The 20472-nt window shown below is 41.0% G+C and overlaps 1 protein-coding gene across 1 annotated transcript in view; it reads left to right on the top strand.

The window, feature by feature from the left end:
• The first annotated feature begins 8245 nt into the window (after window positions 1–8245).
• The window catches only part of FBXO42 (F-box protein 42), a 48716-nt gene continuing 36489 nt past the window's right edge, over window positions 8246–20472 (top strand). Inside the window, exons 1-3 of the mRNA XM_079698351.1 lie at window positions 8246–8498; window positions 11857–11973; window positions 20178–20312. Coding sequence (XP_079554477.1) covers window positions 8249–8498; window positions 11857–11973; window positions 20178–20312 — 502 coding nt within the window. The 5' untranslated portion in view covers window positions 8246–8248. The remainder of the gene's footprint in view (window positions 8499–11856; window positions 11974–20177; window positions 20313–20472) is intronic.

Genomic DNA, 20472 nt, shown 5'->3' with positions numbered 1-20472 from the left:
GATTATGAGCTTCTGTTAAGGTAGATAAAATAAGTAGTTTGTACATGTGGTAAAATGCCCATAGACTAAAAAAGTTTTTGCCCTTTAAAAAAATTTTTTTTTATCATTCTCTTAAAATTTATTTTATTTTTGGCTGCGTTGGGTCTTTGTCGCTGCACGGGCTTTCTCTAGTTGCAGCGAGCAGGGGCTACTCTTTGTTGCAGTGCACAGGCTTCTCATTGCGGTGGCTTCTCTTGTTGTGGAGCATGGGCTCTAGGCACACGGGCTTCAGTAGTTGTGACACGTGGGCTCGGTAGTTATGTTGCATGAGCTTAGTTGCTCCGTGGCATGTGGGATCTTCCCAGATCAGGACTCGAACCCATGACCCTGCATTGGCAGGCGGATTCTTAACCACTGCGCCACCAGGGAAACCCAGTTTTTGCCCCTTTGTCCTAAAAGTAATTCTGTAAGTGGCAAAGAATATCGTACAGGAGACAGTAACTTGAAAATCTTTCATCTTTCCACCTTCCCCCATTTCATTCTCTGGGATGCTACCTATTCTTCAAAGCGAAAATGCTTGCTTCTGTGTTACTTCCTTCTCATACTAGTTGGAAGCCATCTCTTCCTTTCCTGAACTGCTAGAGCTTCTTGTTTGGTACCACAGTCTGTCCTGTGCTGGTATTCTTTATGTGTCTTTGGCACTTACTGGGTTAATCTCTTTAAGAGGAAATAGTGGCATGTCTTCTTTTTGTAACTCCCATGAGATCTAAGCACAGTATTTTCACATACAGCAAATGTTCCATTGGTATTTATTGAGGGCATGAAGTAAGGTATAAATTTATATTTTACCATTTTTTCACTTGTAACTTATTCATTTGACCTAGTACAATGATGAAAATAATGGTGGTATATTAATAAGAAGAAGACTTATTATCATCTTAGATTGGATCATATTGTGGTCTGTAAATCTTCATTCAACAGTATTTTCTATTTTCAAGGATAGTATTTAATACTTAGCTCATGGGACTTCCCTGGTGGCACAGTGGGTAAGACTCCACGCTCCTAATGCAGGGGGCCCGGGTTCGATCCCTGGTCAGGGAACTAGATCCCATGTGCATGCCATAACTAAGAGTTTACATGCCACAACTAAGGAGCTCGCGGGCCACAACTAAGGAGCCTGCGAGCCGCAACTAAGGAGCCCACCTGCCACAACGAAGACCCAGCACAACCAAATAAATAAATAAATATTAAAAAAAAATACTTAGCTCCCATTAGTGTGGCTGGGGTGGGTAACTTCATGAGTTCATAATGATGTCTGTGCAGGGTTGCTACTTTGCCCCTGAAGCTTGAGAGGCCCTCATGCTGACGGATGACTGTGGGTGCTTTCCATTCAATCCAGCTATGCATTCTTTTTTTTTTTTTTTTTTTTTTTTTTAGCAGTTTGCGGGCCTCTCACTGTTGTGGCCTCTCCCGCTGCGGAGCGCAGGCTCCGGACGCACAGGCTCAGCAGCCATGGCTCACGGGCCCAGCCACTCCGCGGCATGTGGGATCCTCCCAGACCGGGGCACGAACCCTTGTCCCCTGCATCGGCAGGCGGACTCCCAAACACTGCGCCACCAGGGAAGCCCCAGCTATGCATTCTTTAGTTAAGTCTCAGTGCTTTTTCTTAACATCATCATTAAGGTTCTTCCTTAATTGCATTTTTTAACCTTTTGAAATTGTGAAGAATAAGCTTGATTGTATTTTAAATGTTCAATTTCCTTTCAGGTAAGTGAAGTGTATTCTGATTTTCTTGAGAAAAGAAAATGTGTTTACTCCAAGAGGATTGTCAGATGTCTAGTTGTGTAGAAATCAAAGGTACAATTGGTCAAATATTGTACTAGGCAGTGATTGTTACATGGATAACAAAGTAGTTTCATTCCCATCTTGAATTTCTTTGAATCGATTTTAACCCTTCACAAGTTAATCTGTTTCCTCCAATAAGTTCAGAGGAGTTTGTTGCCATCTGCTGTCTTTACAGAACCTTTATGAAGTAGGTGGGGAACTTTCATTAGGGATAGAGAGATTTTCCTGTCTTAACTGTGTGACTTAGCCTGGGTAACAGATCATTATTGTTAGAAACAGTAGCCAGATCTCCCAGTCTCAAAGTCTTAACCTTAATTTAAACTCCAGAAGGGCAAAATATTTGGGTTTTAAAAATTGGTTTGTATTTAGTTGGATATAGTGTAGTAGTTTTTCAAAGGAAAAGGTACAGCTGGGCCAAATAAATGGTTTCTCTTCAGTACCATCCCTCTTGACCCAGCAAAGGGTCATTGGGTATGGCTCAGGAGTCTGGCAGCAGACTCTCAGGCCAGTGTATACCTTTTGGCATGAAAAAGTGAAAAACTGTTTCAAAGTGTCTCTATATCCTCCGGGAGTATGAGTGATGATTTCATTACCTAATCATGGACATGAAAATGAAGGGCTGTGCAAATTGGTGCAGGGCACGTAATTACAGAGGATTTGCATCTGAGCCCATACCTGTGTGTTCTCATTGGCATCTGTGCTCAAAGCCAAGTTAGCAAACATGCCCTCGGGGGCATGAGGTTTGCTGCTTTTATGGACAGTGAAATGGTTGAACGATGAGAATTGCTTAAAACTTGGAATTACAAAAGTGTGAGTCCCTTTATTTAAGCTTGCTAATTGTACTTTGAGAAGGTTTGGAAAGAGAGTAAGAAGTTGTTTTATTGAGCCAAACAGGTTTATTTTGCTTGGGAAAAAATAGTAATATAAATAACCTTTTGCAGCCTTCATTGATTCAGTTTGTTCAGAAGCAGACCCTCAGCTCACAGTCTGTCAAGATGTGTAAGGGAGCAGTTGTATTTCACATGCTATATTTAATTCAGATGTGAAAGATGCAGGCGAACTCAAGGAATCTGTTTCTTTGGACTCTTTTCCTTGGTGAATTTCAGAGCTGAGTGAGGGTTAAATATATGAGAAAGTCAATAAATAAAGGAATATAGTCAATGGGAGATGAAAAATGATAACTTGCAGGGGAAAGAGTAAGAAGGATTGTGGGAAGTGATATTTTTTCCAGGAGAAAAAGGCACTTTTGTGGGAGAGGGGCCAGAAAAATTCTAATTATTGTTTTCTGTTTCATGTAACTGTACTCTTTTTTTAAAGATTTTTAGAAATTTTATATTGGAGTATATTTGATTAACAATGTTGTGTTAGTTTCAGGTGTACAGCATAGTGATTCAGTTATACATATAAATGTGTCTATTCTTTTTCAAATTCTTTTCCCATTTAGGTTATTACAGAATATTGAGCAGAGTTCCCAGACAGTAGGTCCTTGTTGGTTATCTGTTTTAAATATAGCAGTGTGTACATGTCAGTCCCAAACTCCCAATCTATCCCTCCTCCCCGCTCCCCCCATAACCATAAATTCATTCTCTAAGTCTGTGAGTCTGTTTCTGTTTTGTAAATAAGTTCATTTGTATCATTATTTTTAAGATTCCACATGCAAGCGATATCATATGATATTTGTCTTTCTCTGTCTGACCTACTTCACTTAGTATGATAATCTCCAGGTCCATCCATGTTGCTGCAAATGGCATAATTTCATTCTTTTTAATGGCTGAGTAGTATTCCATTGTATATGTGTACCACATCTTCTTTATCCATTCATCTGTCAATGGACATTTAGGTTGTTTCCATGTCTTGGCTATTGTAAACAGTGCTGCAGTGAACACTGGGGTGCACGTATCCTTTCGAACCATGTTTTTCTCTGGATATATGCCCAGGAGTGGGATTGCTGGATCATATGGTAGCTCTATTTTTAGTTTTTTAAGGAACCTTCATACTGTTCTCCATAGGCTGTACCAATTTACATTCCCACCAGCAGTGTAGGAGGGTTCACTTTTCTCCACACCCTCTTCAGCATTTATTGTTTGTAGATATGTTTGTTTGGCTGTGCCGTGCAGCTTGCAGGAACTTAGTTCCCTGACCAGGGATTGAACCCGGGCCCTGGACAGTGAAAGCATGGAGTTCTAACCACTGGACCACCAGGGGATTCCCTATAGATTTTTTTCTTAATGATGGCCATTCTGACTGTTGTGAAGTGACATCTCACTGTAGTTTTGATTTGCATTTCTCTGATAATTAGAGATGTTGAGCATCTTTTCATGTGCCTCATGGCCATCTGTATGTCTTCTTTGAAGAAATATCTATTTAGGTCTTTTGCCCTTATTTTGATTGGGTTGTTTGATTTTTTGCTATTGAGCCTCATGAGCTATTTGTAGATTTTGGAGAGAGACTAATCTCTTGTTGGTTGCATAGTTTGCAAATATTTTCTCCCATTCTGTGGGTTGTCTTTTCGTTTTGTTTATGGTTTCCTTTGCTGTGCAAAAGCTTTTGAGTTTAATTAGGTCCCATTTGTTTATTTTTGTTTTTATTTCCATTATTCTAGGAGATGGCTCAAAAAAGATATTGCTGTGATTTATGTCAAAGAGTGTTCTGCCTGTGTTTTCCTCTAAGAGTTTTATAGTATCCCGTCTTATATTTAGGTCTTTAATCCATTTTGAGTTTATTTTTGTGTATGGTGTTAAAGAATGTTCTAATTTCATTTTTTTACATATAGCTGTCCGGTTTTCCCAGCACCATTTATTGAAGAGACTGTCTTTCCTCCATTGTATAGTCTTGCCTCTTTTGTCGTTGATTAATTGACCATAGGTGTGTGGGTTTATTTCTGGGCTTTCTATCCTGTTCCATTGATCTATATTTCTGTTTTTGTGCCAGCACCATACTGTTTTGATGACTGTAGCTTTATGGTATAGTCTGAAGTCAGGGAGCCTGATTCCTCCAGCTCCATTTTTCTTTCTCAGGATTGCTTTGGTTATTCAGGGTCTTTTGTTACTCCATACAAAATTTAAGATTTTTTGTTCTAGTTCTGTGAAAAATGCCATTGGTAATTTGATAGGGATTGAACTGAATCTGTAGATTGCCTTGGGTAATATAGTCATTTTGATATGTAACTGTTCTCTTTAGGGTAGGAGTTAGGGCTAGAAATGGAAAGGCCTTCCTCTAGCAAGTTAAGCATGTGGAAAAACAGTTCACTGAAAGTAGGGCAGATGTGGCTAACTAGGATTTTTTATTTAACACAATTTATAGTGAACCTATCACAATACTTCTCTACTTTTGAGGAATGGAGGGAATTGCTGCTGCCCTCCCTCTGCCACCACCACTCTCCCCCAACTAGGGGGACTTAGGCTACTCCCCTACCTTTTTATTTTTGGCTGCATTGGGTCTTTGTTGCTGCACATGGGCTTCCTTTAGTTGCGGCGAGTGGAGGCTACTCTTCGTTGTGGTGCATGGGCTTCTCATTGCAATAGGTTCTCTTGTTGCAGAGCACGGGCTCTAGGCACACAGGCTTCAGTAGTTACAGCACGCAGGCTCAGTAGTTGTGGCACGCAGGCCCTAGAGTGTGTGGGCTTCAGTAGTTATGGCACGTGGGCTCAGTAGTTGTGGCTCACAGGCTCTAGAGCGCAGGCTCAGTAGTTGTGGCGCATGGGCTTAGTTGCTCCGTGGCATGTGGGACCTTCCTGGACCAGGGCTCGAACCTGTGTCCCCTGCATTGGCAGGCAGGTTCTTAACCAGTGTGCCACCAAGGACGTCCCTCCCCTACTTCTAATTAGCCACCAGTTGTTCATCATCATCAAGATTCTAGCTGCCACTTTGCTAGGATACATTGCAGTATCATGAGCTAATTTTGTAGATAAATTATGTTGGGAGCAGTTTCATGAGTTTTTTTTTTTTTTTTTTTTTTTTTTTTTGCGGTATGTGGGCCCCTCACCGCTGTGGCCTCTCCCGCTGCGGAGCACAGGCTCCGGACACGCAGGCTCAATGGCCATGGCTCATGGGCCAAGCCGCTCCGCGGCACGTGGGATCCTCCCAGACCGGGGCACGAACCCGTGTCCCCTGCATCGGCAGGCGGACTCTCAACCACTGCGCCACCAGGGAAGCCCCGGTTTCATGAGTTTTGAGTCATGTTTTTCTTAATGTGATCATTCTTCCAGTTTTTAAGATGCTGTACATAATTAGTATGTGAATTACAGGAGTGGTAGAGATGAGGTTGGAGGTTTCTTTTCTTTGTTTTCCTCGCACCACCACCCCCCTCACCTTTTGGAACATTGCAGATCTTTCTCAAGGCCCCAAAGTATATTTCAGGGTCACTCTTCTCTTCCTGTTATTTCTTATCCTTCTCATTAGTGCTGGAGGGAATGCTGGAAATTTGTAAGGTGGATGGCATAGTGAATGGTCAGGGTAGGTGTGTATGGTCAAGGGAATAGATGTATTAAAAAATTATAAAAGGAACTCAGATGCCCCTTCAAGAAATGACTTGCTGCCCGTTTGTAAGGAATGTAGCAAAAGAAAGCTGTCAGTCCTTTCAGGGTCTGCCACAGCATTGGAAACAAGGTCATGCTCTTCTCAGGGCAGGCAGTGGTGGTGAGCAGAGCAGTGATCTAAGAGCCTCACCTTCTTGCCCAGCACTGGAGTCCTCTGCTGGCCATTCTGCTCCCGAGCTCTCTGTTGGACAGGCTTCATCAGATCTGCCTCATGGTCTGATGGCTCCTCCTGCTAAATCCTATTCTTTTCTTCTCATAAGAGTTCTCCCCATTAAACCTTTTTCATTCCTAATTTTATTTTAGCATCTGCTTCCTCTAGAATCTAACCTGTGACACACTTCTTACATAAATCACCCTGTTTCCTTCATTTTACTGTTTTTACCTCAGGCTTTGCATGAAACATCACTGGTGTGGTATAAATGAATTGTCTGCCTCTGTGTATGTTTTATTTATTTATTTATTATTTATTTATTTATTTTTGGCTGTGCTGGGTTTTTGTTGCTGCGTGCGGCTTTCTCTAGTTGCAGTGAGCGGGGGCTACTCTTCATTGTGGTGTGCGGGCTTCTCATTGTGGTGGCTTCTCTTGTTGCAGAGCATGGGCTCTAGACGCGGGCTCAGTAGTTGTGGCTCATGGGCTCTAGAGCGCAGGCTCAGTAGCTGTGGTGCACGGGCTTAGTTGCTCCGCGGCATGTGGGATCTTCCCAGACCAGGGCTCGAACCTATGTCCCCTGCATTGGCAGGCGGATTCCTAACCACTGCGCCACCAGGGAAGTCCCTCTGTGTGTGTTTTAACTTGTGCTCTTCCTAGAAAATTCAGGGAATACAGGTAGCACAAAGACATTTAAAAATACCCATAATATATTTTTTTAAATTAACCTCCACTAGAGGTAGCTGTTAATAGTGGCTTATTTTGGTAAACTTTAGAGAAGTGTGTTAAGTGTTCACCTGGGTGAATTTTTCACAAACTGAACACATCTGTGTAACCATCACCCAATCAGGAAGCTTTACCACTACCCCAGGAGCCTCCCAGTCGTTACCTTTGGTAACCGCTATCCTCACTTGCAACAACATAAATTAATTTTGCCTAGTTTTGAACTTGATATAAGCATGGTCATGTAGTATGTACTGTTTTGTCTTCTTTGCTCAGTATTATGTTTAAGAGATTTACCCATGTGTGTATCTGTGGTTCCTTGCTGTATAGTATTCTGTTGTGTGAATATACCACAATCTACCTGTTCTTTTGGTGGTGGGCATTTGTATTATTTCCAGTTTTTCACTCCTTGGATCTGTTATGATGTCTTCTAGTATAAATATTGCCTTGTGTTTGGTATTATAGCTAGTTAAGCCTGTTATTGAAATATTTATTATCCTCTTAAGTGAATTACCTTGTATAGAAGCTAAAAAAACCTGTCATTTCTTATTCCCATATCCTCAGAATATTCTTTTTACTCTTTTAGGACCCACAGTTTTTTCTTCTACATTTGAGGTCTTGAATTATATTACTGGCCAAGGGAAGCTAGTTGCTGTTCCCTTTGCTGTCTGCCAATCAGATCCTTGAGTTAGAGGAGTTGTTGAGAACAAGTTTTTTGGTTTTATGGTTATACCAGAACTCGGCTGTCACTCTGGTTTTCAGTGGAGAGAAAAAATACCATCAGAAGCCTTTAGGGATTTATTAGATATTTGGGATGGCCTTGGTATTTGAGCTGTACTTGATAAATTAAGGTGGCTCACAACTGGTGTGGGAAAGTGCTAAAGGACAGATTTCACATTGAGCATCTAAAAGAAATCATGAACAGCTTGGATGCCTTGCCTGAGTTATTTCAGAACTTCAGACGGTGTATACTGATGTTTGTTTCTTTCCCACTGTAGCTGTCAAGTGGAATGTCATGGCCAGCTCCTCGGACAGTGAAGATGATAGTTTCATGGCTGTGGACCAAGAAGAAACTGTGCTGGAAGGGACAATGGAGCAAGATGAGGAGCCCCACCCAGGATTGGAGGTTGAGGAGACTAGACATAATAGGTCCATGTCTGAGCTGCCAGAAGAGGTTTTGGAGTATATCCTGTCCTTTCTTTCACCATACCAAGAACACAAAACTGCAGCCCTTGTCTGCAAACAGTGGTACCGACTTATTAAAGGTACTGTGGAAAGTGGAAAGTTTTATTTATTTATTTAAAATTTGTTTGAATGATTTATTTTTACCTCCCAATTTCATTTTCTCTTTTCTCCCTTAAATTTTTTGTGGTTCTAAAATTTAGTGTTAGATGATTAGCACTGTACATTTTTCTTTTCTCTTTATCCTGCCTAATTTTATGAACAGCTTGAATATTATAGTATTTAATCCAATTTCCAGTTTTAAAATGAGGATTCTTTTTCTGCATATTCTTGGAGTTGATCTGGTAAGTTGTATTGTTCTTGAATAGGTAGAGTAGGGATGGATATGGATTGACAGTAATAGCTCACCTTCATATAACTCTTACCATTGTCAGGACTATTGTAACTGTTTTACAATCCTCATAGCGAACTATGAATAGCTTAAAGTCGCTAATTGTGGCAGATGTGGGATTATGAAAGCATTTACTGCTTGATTTTATCTCTAAACAGCACAGGCCCTATGTATGTCTTTTACTTTTTAAATGAGTTTCTCTTTTTTTTTCCCCCTCCATTTTCTAATCAAGATTTCAACTTTGGCTAAATGTTGAGGTTACTAGTTGTGCTGTAGTTTTAATTAATAGCAGTTATTTGGTTTCATTCCATTTTAGGTGGAAAGGGCCCATTTTTTGAATGAAGATGACCGAGCCAGTTGAATAATCTTTGATCAAAGCAAGGGTCGTATCAATTTTTTCTTTCCTGTTGGGAACAAGGCAGCCAGAGATACGAGAGAGAAAAACCTTTAGATCAGAATCAGTCTTAAAACCTTTTCCTCAAATCATAGTGATTCTCTGAGGATTAGGGTCCCTGTCATTCGTCCAAAGTCCAACCTAGAGGGCTAATAAGGACCAGCTGTGTTGAAACTGCTTGCTGGGTCCTGCGCGCATCTGCTCACAACTGATAATACTGGTATGCACAGCCTGCTTCTGTTTGCAGAGTTAATGGACTCCTCAGGAGACATTGCCTCCTTACACTGTGGAAATAGATGGTTTTACCTCTAAAATAGAGGTGGAGAATCACAGACGAGGGGTGGTGATCTAATCAAATATATGAATTTATTCTTAGGTTTTATTTGGCATTCTTATCATTTTGATCTTTCTTTAAGAGAGAAGAACCTTAACCTAGTACTCGCAGTCTTAGATCTTCTGGGGGAAGTCACTGCCAAGACAGCTTTTTTTCCCCTCGATCATTATGTGTCTGTCTTTTATTCATTACTGCCTTACCTCATTTCAACATTTGCAAATCTGTATTACTTCACCAGTGCATAGTTGGCAGTATGGTCACACATTAAAAATGGGCATGTCTTTTTTTTTTCTTTTTTTAAGCATCTTTATTGGGGTATAATTGCTTTACAATGGTGTGTTAGTTTCTGCTTTATAAGAAAGTGAATCAGCTATACATATACATATATCCCCATATCTCCTCCCTCTTGTGTCTCCCTCCCACCCTCCCTATCCCACCCCTCTAGTTGGTCACAAAGCACTGAGCTGATCTCCGTTTGCTATGGGGCTGCTTCCCACTAGCTATCTGTTTTACATTTGGTAGTGTATATATGTCCATGCTACTCTCTCACTTCATCCCAGCTTACCCTTCCCACTCCCCGTGTCCTCAAGTCCATTCTCTACATATGCGTCTTTATTCCACTCCTGCCCCCAGGTTCTTCAGAACCAAAAAATGGCCATGTCTTTTTTTTTTTTTTTTTTTTTTTTTTTTCTGTACGTGGGCCTCTCACTGTTGTGGCCTCTCCCGTTGCGGAGCACAGGCTCCAGACGTGCAGGCTCAGCGGCCATGGCTCACGGGCCCAGCCGCTCCGCGGCATGTGGGATCTTCCCGGACCGGGACACGAACCCATGTCCCCTGCATCGGCAGGCAGACTCTCAACCACTGCACCACCAGGGAAGCCCGGCCACGTCTTTTTAATATTCCATTTCTTAACTGTGAGTTCAACCAAGGGATAATGATCATCATTAGAAAACATGTTCTGTTATCCTGCTTAAGGATCCACTAAGGTAGCATAAATTCAAGAATGATATACTCTTTCAAAATATAAATAATTGGGACTTCCCTGGTGGTGCAGTGGTTAAGAATCTGCCTGCCAATGCAGGGGACACGGGTTCGATCCCTGGTCCGTGAAGATCCCACATGGCGTAGAGCAACTAAGTCCGTGCACCACAACTACTGAGCCTGCGCTCTAGAGCCCGCGAGCCACAACTACTGAGCCCACGTACCACAACTACTGAAGCCCACGTGCCTAGAGCCTGTGCTTTGCAACAAGAGAAGCCACCACAATGAGAAGCCCTTGCACCGCAACGAAGAGTAGCCCCTGCTCACCACAACTAGAGAAAGCCCACACGCAACAATGAAGACCTAACACAGCCAAAACTAAATAAATTTATTTTTAAAATTATATATATATATATATATATATATGTGTATATATATATATATATAATTGGTTGTACTCTTCATTCAAAATATTTCTCTTTGAAATAAGAAAGTAATTTCATGTGTTGGGAAAGCAGATTGTTCCAGAGGTATAAAGCTCTCACTTTTTTAAAAAATAGACTTTACTTTTTTAGAGTGGTTTAAAGTTCACAGCAAAACTGAGCAGGTTCCTAGATTTCCCGTATACCCCTGTCCCCAGACATGCACAGCCTCCCCTACTTTCAACATCCCTCACCAGAGCGGTACATTTCTTACAATTGACGATCATACATTGATACATCGTTGTCACCCAAAGTCTGTAGTTTACATAGGCTGTACATTCTGTGAGTTTGGACATATATATAATGACATGTATCCAGCATTATAGTAAAAACTCTGATTGTTTTTTTTAAAAACAGCTTTCCTTAGTTATAAATTCATCATTTCATAATCCACTGTCAGCTAATTATTACTCCTTGTTTAAGATGGAGAATACTTGGTTGCCGTGGTCTAACCATAGATATTTACTGAACAGCTGTTATATTCCGGAGACTGTTTTACCACACTTTTTCTCACAAAACTAAATTATCTCCCAGCCCCTTTGCTTTGGAGTAAATAGCACCAATTATTTTGATGTGTTGCCTCATGATACGATGTAAAGGGGAGCAGATTTTAAGTGTGAGCTGATTTTGTAACCTTGAGGGAGTCACTTAACCTTGGTAAAATGAAAGGATTAGATCTTCCAGTTTTGAAATTCTGTGATTCTGTTTTCTGTCTTTGAATGAAAAAATCAAAGAAATTTGGAGTTCCTCAAAGAAACGTATGTCTTATAAAAGTGATAAGAATTAATAGCTGCAGTTTTAATAATTTGATTTACAAGTGAAGAGTCCAGGCTGAAGCTTTTGTTATTTTTGTCTTTAGGTGTAGCCCACCAGTGTTATCATGGTTTCATAAAGGCTGTCCAGGAAGGAAACATTCAGTGGGAGAGTCGGACTTACCCTTATCCTGGAACCCCAATCACTCAGCGGTTCTCACACAGTAAGTATTTACTGTGAAAGCAGATCCCATCCTGCCTGTGGTTGTGTTTCCAAAAGCTATTTTGGAGGCTTGTATTTTGTCTGACTTCTTAATGAAGAAAATATTAAATAAGGGTTTATATTAATTTTACAATCAGAATTAGGGAAGAGCATGAGCCTAAATATATTGTAGGCACTGTGATATAATTTTATATTCTGCTTTTTCATTGGATTTTTGTAGTATCTCTACTCCAAAGAGGTCAAGGTGTTATGCTTAGGTTTTTAAACATTTGACATCATGTAAGAGGAAAACAAAGGAAAGGCATACATGAGGGTTTTTCTGGGATCCTGCTTAGGGAGTAGCCAGAGCTTAGCACTAATTTTTGCAATAACTCTTTATCTTAACATAGTGTATGTTCAGCAAACACTGAATTTGACTAGGGTCACACAAAAATTTTGAACATGAAGGATATTGTTTATAAAATACAAATTTAAGTAGTAAAATTATAAATAAAATGTTTTGGCAAATAGACAATTTAGAGTTTTTGACTTCTAGACTTTTTTTTTAGGATTTTTAAAAAAAATTTATTTTATTTATTTATTTTTGGCTGCGTTGGTCTTTGTTGTGGTGCGTGGGCTTCTCTTGTTGCAGAGCATGGCCTCTAGGCACACAGGCTTCAGTAGTTGTGGTATGTTGGCTCAGTAGTTGTGGCTCGAGGGCTCTAGAGTGCAGGCTCAGTAGTTGTGGTGCACGGGCTTAGTTGCTCCGCGGCATGTGGGATCTTCCCGAACCAGGGGTTGAACCCATGTCCCCAGCATTGGCAGGCAGATTCTTAACCACTGCGCCACCAGGGAAACCCTGACTTTTTCTAGAGTTAACTCTCCATTTTAATTGATTTTTGTAGATGCCATTTTATTCTTTTTTTGGCTGTACCCACACCTTGCAGGATCTTAGCTCCCCAACCAGGGGTTCAACCCAGGCCCCGGCAGTGAGAGCACCAAGTCCTAACCACAGGGCCGCCAGGGAATTCCTGATACCATTTTATTCCATTAGTGATTTATATCCCTCCATCAAAGTGAGACTGAGATGTGATCTATCTTAGGCCACAAAAGCTGTATTTATTAATGGTTTTACATAAAGAAAGTTCATTGAGAGGAGAGGGAAGCCTCTTAGAAAGTTCTCAGAATTGCTGCTTTAGTTATATTACTTCTGTATTCAGAAACCTTCAGGACTTCCCTGGTGGCACAGTGGTTAAGAATCCGCCTGCCAATGCAGGGGACACGGGTTTGATCCCTGGTCCGGGAAGATCCCACATGCCGCAGAGCAACTAAGCCTGTGTGCCACAAATACTGAGCCTGCGCTCTAGAGCCTGCGAGCCACAGCTGCTGAGCCCGTGTGCCACAACTACTGAAGCTTGCACACCCACAGCCCATGCTCCACAACAGGAGGAGCCACTGCAATGAGAAGCCCGTGCACTGTAATGAAGAGTAGCCCCCGCTCGCCGCAACTAGAGAAAGGCCACGCGCAGCGACAAAGACTCAACGCAGCCAAAAATAAATTAATTTTTAAAAAAGAAAAAAAGAAACCTTCAGTGTCTATTTAGTGCCTACAAGATAAAAACTTAGTCTTATATTTAAAACCCTCTTTAAGTTGACTTATTTCTAAATTACCACTTCATCTCCGAACTTTTCCCAAGAGCTTTCCTCTTTCAAGTTGTCACTTTGCTGTACTTGATTTTTCCTCTCTAGAGTATTCCCATCCACTTAGCTGAAGCCTGCTTCTCCTTGAAAACTCAGTTGAAGTTCTAGCTCCTTTGGGAAACCTTTTCTCAACTCTCTAGCCCACAGAAAAATTTTTCCTGTTCTGAGCTTATGTCTGGAATACTAATTTGGCACTTAACTCACATTGTCTTTCATTGTTAACTTCTATGTTTGTGTCTTTTTTTTTTTTTTTTTTTGCGGTACGCCATCCTCTCACTGTTGTGGCCTCTCCCGTTGCGGAGCACAGGCTCCAGACGCGCAGGCTCAGTGGCCATGGCTCACGGGCCCAGCCGCTCCACGGCAGGTGGGATCTTCCCAGACCAGGGCACGAACCCATGTCCCCTGCATCGGCAGGCGTACTCTCAACCACTGCGCCACCAGGGAAGCCCTGTTTGTGGGTTTTGATACTTGTTTTTGCTTAAATTTTTTTTTTTCATTTCCTTACTTGGTATTTTCATTTCCTTACTTGATATCCAAGAAAAGGTGTCTCATTGTCTTTCGTTGTCTCTTTCCGTCTGTCTCTTTATTGTTTTCTTCCATCAGTCTCTACATGCTATCTAACTGGCAAACTGAAGAGGATTATTACAGGGAATGGGCAGTTTTCAAAATAGGTTGAAAACAAGGCATTCCTTTAATTTTTTTCCTTAGCTCCTTCAACTTCTATCTCTGTATTTCTCCCTTTAGCTCTATTTTATTCCTTATGCCTAACTCATGTGGAGCTTGAGATCCACATTTCCAGTTCTTTGCTCATACTGCCACAGAGATTCACAGATGTTTCATATTTAGTGAGCCAAAAGTAGAATTCAGTAGTTTCCCCCCAATTTTCTCCTTTCTCTAATTTAGTTAATAGCATTATCATTCTTTCAGTTATACAAGCTTGAAATCTTGGATTAATCCTCAATTCTTCTCCCTCCCTCAACAACAAAAGTCAAATCTTGTTGATTCTGTTCTATCTCTGCAATCTCTCTCATATCTTTCCTTTTACCACGCCCCCCATTACTCACACTTATGACTTAATCATTCCATCTTTCCTAAATCTTTTCTTTCTTTCTTTTTTTTTTTTTGGCTGTGGCATGTGGGATCTTAGTTCCCCAGCCAGGGATCGAACCCGTGCCCCCTGCTGTGGAAGCGTGGAGTTTTAACCACTGGACCACCAGGGAAGTCCCCCTAAGTCTTTTCTAAACAATCTTCTTGCCTTTCTTCTCTCTTCTTCTGAACCTGGTCTAGACACTTGGCAGCCATCTCCAAAACTGGGGACAGTGCCACCTCGTAGGGCATCTGGAAATGTGTAAGGCCATTGTTTATTGTCTTGACTGGAAAGTACTACAAGCAGTTAGTAGGCAAGGACCTACTTGGGTTGCTAAATGTCGTGCAGTGAATGGGACGGTCCTGCACACAAAGAATTGACTTGCTCAAAATGACAGGAGCTCCTGTCGGGAAAAACTGCAAATCTGAACCATAAAACCAGCCTTGTCACTCCTCTGCCAAAAAGCCTGAGCCTTTGTGCACTGCATGTAGAAGTTTCCACCCCACCTGGCATTCACCAAGCCTACCTTTTCAGCCTGACTCACTGCTGCATCCTTACACAGCCAGGCTCTACCCACACAAGATTCCTTGTTTGTCTTAAACTTCCCTACCTCATGGCTTTGCTTGGATGCCCTGATTTCATTTTCCTTTCCCCTCCCATTCCTCTTTCGCCCCTAGACTTGTTCGCCCCATGTTAATTGATTGAAAATGCCCTGACCTCTAAAACCCATCTTGGAGACAAAGCCAAAAGCCACCTTCTTTCACACTGCTCTCAAATTCCCCACCGTGGAGATTAAGCTCTTCTCTTTTTCTGCTTATACTCATTTAATACACTCTTCATACCTTCTTCTTAATGTTTATTACCATCTGTCTTTTACCATAATTATCTGTGTAAGAGAGGCTGCATGCAAAGGAAGAACTTTAGACTTGGGAAGCAAATTCCTTGGCTCCTCTAACCAATAATTTCCTCATCTGTAAAATGCATATGATAAATTCTGTTTGTGCCACAGGGTTGCTAGGAAATTTAATTGAGGAGACACTTGTAAAAATATATTTTAACCTGTAAAATTATAGGACGATGATGATGTCTTCTCCACAAGATTGTTATCTACTTGAGGACAGTCAGGCTCCATGTCTTAGACATCTGTGCACCTTTCACAACACCAGGTTCATAGTTGACATCTATTAATTCTGTGGAATTGTGTAACAAAGATACGAGCGATAGAGCTTCTTTCTTATGTAAAAGTCTGGGACAAAAAAATGCAGGGAAAGTAAAATGAAGCCAATTCTCTTGGTTATTTGATGAGTGTGTGCATGGCCAATCATGCAATCCTTGATTAAGGTAGAATGTCCCTTTCAGATTGACATAGGGGTCTGTTGAATCCCCAGCATTATGTTTTGAAAAACCTTTTAGTGTTTAGGCTCCAAATATGGTCAGGTCATTCCATACACTTGCTAATCTTGCTCCTGCAATAGCCAGCAGGCCCAGACTGGATAACCAGCCTTTCTTATTCCATAGTTACATAATTACAGGCCTTATCAAGTATGTCCTGGCTTGTAGATGTGAGACACATGACAGCATAGTCTCTAAGCATGGGATAAATGCCTCAGGACCTTTCCCTGGAGACAAGTGAGGGAACAAGAGAAATTTAACCTCTGAAAGTGCAAAAATTAGAGTTCAGTGAACATTAATCTAGTGACTACCAGGCACCATGGAAAATATGAAACAACTGGAAGACCTTGAACTTCAGAGGATTATAATATAGTAGGCTTTGCTTGTTGTGAGTGTAACTGTGCATATTTGACTTGTCTTCGAGTAGGGATTATTAGATTTTAACTTGAGGTATGTGACTTGCAATAGTTGTTCATGGAGCAGTCAAGCACATTTCAGAAAGCTTGAAGAGATCTAGCAGTTGGAATAATCACATTCTCAATGTTATTTCTTAGCAGAGTAGTCATACTGTACTACGAACGGTAACTTTTGTATAGCACATTCCAGTGGTCTAGATATTCTGAAAGGAGAATGTTCTGTTTGGGTGGAGAACTTTGGTAAAAGGAAGTATTTACTTGAGCAGTGGTATTTGCTTAAATTCTTAATTTTTTCTGAAAGGCTCATTGAACTTGGGTCCCCAACCCCCACCCAGACCAACATGTACGCATCTTAAATAAAAATAGGCAAACAGAGTTCAGTAGGATGCTTAAAATATTTGAGTGTATTATTGATGGCTGTTTCTCATTCCCATTATATCTGAGTTCTAAACATAGCTGCCTAAATTGACTCCCTTCCTCTCCAAGCTTTGTTGGTAATGACTGCTGGATATTGAAACTACAGTGTGTGAAACTTGTCGTTCCAGTCCCATTAGCTTTGCATAGGGTTTGGGCTGTACCTTCCTCTTCCAGAAACCTTTGTTTGCTCAAAGAGAAGCAGGAAAATGCCAGTTGCCTTATTTTAGTATAGGATTAAAATACACGTGGTAAGGACCTCATGGGGCCCAGCTGCTGGCTAGGTTTTCAGTCCAAATAGAGAAGAAGAATGTTTGCTACCTCTTTGAAAAATAAAGGCGCTGTGCTTTTTTGCTACATGAAGGAAGCAGCTGCCAAGAGTTGATCTTTGAGGAATAGTGGGACATAAATGAGCTACTGACTGTTTTAGTTATGAAATCATGGATTTGTCTTATTAAACATTGTTATAATGAACATCAGTTAAGGTTTCAGAAGCCAGAGGACATTGCTAATTTCTGTTCTGGGGTTATGGATTATCAGGTGGAAGAGAATGTTCTTTTATGCCAGGCACCAGTCAGTTCAATTCAGAATTGCCCCAGTTTGTTGGAGTAGCTAGTTCAAAAAGGTAAGTATGAGAAGACCAATATACCTGAAGCTCACCTCCTTTAGTGGAGATTAAAGTGTGGCTTCAGTAATTATCCTTTTTGTTTGTTTAATGTCATCTAACTTGATTCTTTGTTATTTGCAGTTCTCAACAAACCTGAAACATGAGCAGTGGACTTACATAGGGTTTTGCTTCTTTTTTTTTTTCTTCTTCTTTTTCCTTTGGGCCATGCTGCTTGCATGATTGAACTTGGGCCATGGCAGTGAAAGCACAGAGTCCTAACCACTGGACTGCCAGGGAATTCCCAGGATTTTACTTCTTAATAGACTTTCTTATTGGGATGTTAATTAAAAAACTGATTTAGATATGGATTAGAAGTTATTTTCAAAGGCAAAGAAAGTCAGTAGGAAAAAAAGGGGGATGGGGGAATTACTTGGCAGTCCAGTAGTTAGGACTCAGTGCTTTCACTGTGGGGGCCCGAATTCGATCCCTGGTCAGGGAACTAAGATCCCGCAAGCCTCAGGGCACAACCAAAAAAAAAAAAAGGAAGAAAGTCAGTGGAAAGTGTAAGATCATTTAAACCTTCATACACCATTGTAGCATGTTTGAGTTCTGGGAGTAATTAAGTATTTTGCAGATGTGAGCCTGTTGATAATTAAATGGTATTTCATTTCTTCACATCTCTAGTTTCTTTAATTTCTTTGTTAATTTGAAAAGTCCATAGCTCTGTTATTGCACAGCATCAGAGGTCAGATTTTTTTTTCCTTTAATTTTATTTACTTATTTATTTTTGGCTGCTTTGGGTCTTTGTTGCTGTGCGCTGGCTTTCTCTAGTTGCGGCGAGCAGTGACTACTCTTCATTGCGGTGTGCAGGCTTCTCATTACGGTGGCTTCTCTTGTTGCAGAGCACGGGCTCTAGGCGCGCGGTTTCAGTAGTTGTGGCTCAGGGATTCTAGAACTCAGGCTCAGTAGTTGTGGCGCACAGGCTTAGTTGCTCCGCCGCATGTGGGAACTTCCTGGACCAGGGATCAAACCCATGTCCCCTGCATTGGCAGGTGGATTCTTAACCACTGTGCCCCCAGGAAAGTCCCAGATGTTTTGGTTTTACTCCTTCCACTGGCTGAGATTACTGGGTGTAAGTGACTGAACACATTGCTTTTATTATCTCTTAACTCATCCAGTTTTTGGACTTGGCTTTCCTAGTGTAGAGAGTCCTTAAAGGCATATCAAGTGGGCTGAGTTAAGAAAAAATAAAAAAGGAGGGTTATTCCCAGAGCTAGTATATATCACAGAGGTAATTATAGCAGTGATGTTTCCCTTTTTCTGAACTTAAATAGTGGTGCCAGAGTTCAGAAGAGATCTTAGAAACCGTGGTGTGCTAAACTGAACAAGACCTACAGATAAACTGGATGATCACTGAAGCCATGCACTAGTGGGTTGAATCTCTGAATTTCTTTTCCCTTTCCCCTTTCTTTTATGTGACGCTTAACTGTTATAGCCTAGTTTCACATTGAGAGGTCTGTTTTTCCCAGTGGTATGCATGAAATGAAGTTTTGCTCAGCCCTTTTCCTGAAATACAAGATGGTAAATGCAGGACTGGAAGGAGCATGGTCATCTTTTCCAAAGGACAGAGGCTAAATGAACTTTCCAATGAGAAGCAAGGTGGCAGAGCTTAGCTTTCATGTCTCTTGTCTAGACTCTGGCTCTGGTCTTTCTGGTTTTAGGGGAACAGCCCCTCTCACAGTCATTGACTCTTTTCTTCGGAATAGTACTCATTGGTGAGGTGTATATAGTCACCTAATTAAAAAGGCTTTTCTTAGAGACCTTGGTGCTTTTTAACTGTTACTTACTGCATTGGTTTTCTATTCAGCACCAACCAGTCGGCCTTGGTGGCTTTTGGATACACACCTAGGAGCTTGATGACTTTCATGTTTTTTCTCTCAGTTGTTTGGGGACCATACTACTTCTGAGATCGCCGAGCTACATTTGTTCTGTATGTGTGGTTTACTTTATGGCATGGATTAAAATTGTTTTCTTTTCTTTTGAAATTTTAAATTTTATTTATTTATTTATACATACAGCAGGTTCTTAAAATTGTTTTCTGTCATTCTCTTTCATATAAAGTCTTGTTATTGTTTTGTGCCTCATGTTTCATTTGAAAGCAAAAGCAATAAGAGGAGGACGGGTGGAGAGAAATGGGAGGACAGAGTACTTCTGTTAGCGCCATCTTCGCCTAGCCCTAGATGATAATAATGCAGATTTAGATTAATTATGCAGCTGTGCTGAAATTTCACTCATTGAACACCCTTAATCTGAATTCTTGTGTTCTCTTGCTAGAATTATATTGTCTTATTTAATGATATCATTGTCAGTTTGTTTAGTGTGCTCAGAAATAACATAACATTTCCATAGCTTTTCTCTGGTCCTTATTTTAAAGGTTAATGTGATATTGATCAAACTGAAGACAGGAGGCTGGTTATAGAAAGGTTGATACCTGGGAACAACTGCAGAATGTGTGAAATAATTGATCTTTGAAAGATATGGGCTACAGTTAAGGTTTCGAGTGGCTTCAGAATTAGACATCAGTTATTCATTTATTGTTTTCTTTCTAGGTGCGTGCTATTATGATGCTAATCAGTCTATGTATGTGTTTGGAGGCTGTACCCAGAGCAGCTGCAATGCTGCCTTCAATGACCTATGGAGACTTGACCTAAATAGCAAAGAGTGGATCCGACCTTTGGCTTCAGGTAAGAGAGAAAATGCTGATCTTGTTTCCTTATCAGGTAACCCCCTTTGTCTGGAAACTCTACCTGATCCTTTAGGTGTTGGTCTCAAGAACAGATTACTGGGGCCCCAGATCCTTTGTCAAATCTGCTTGTAAATGCTAAGAGTAATATGCTTGTGTAA

This window comes from Hyperoodon ampullatus (assembly GCF_949752795.1).
Source record: "Hyperoodon ampullatus genome assembly, chromosome: 2".
Lineage (NCBI taxonomy): Eukaryota > Metazoa > Chordata > Mammalia > Artiodactyla > Ziphiidae > Hyperoodon > Hyperoodon ampullatus.
Note: the sequence above shows the minus strand (reverse complement) of the source record. Positions and strands in the feature narration are given on the sequence as shown.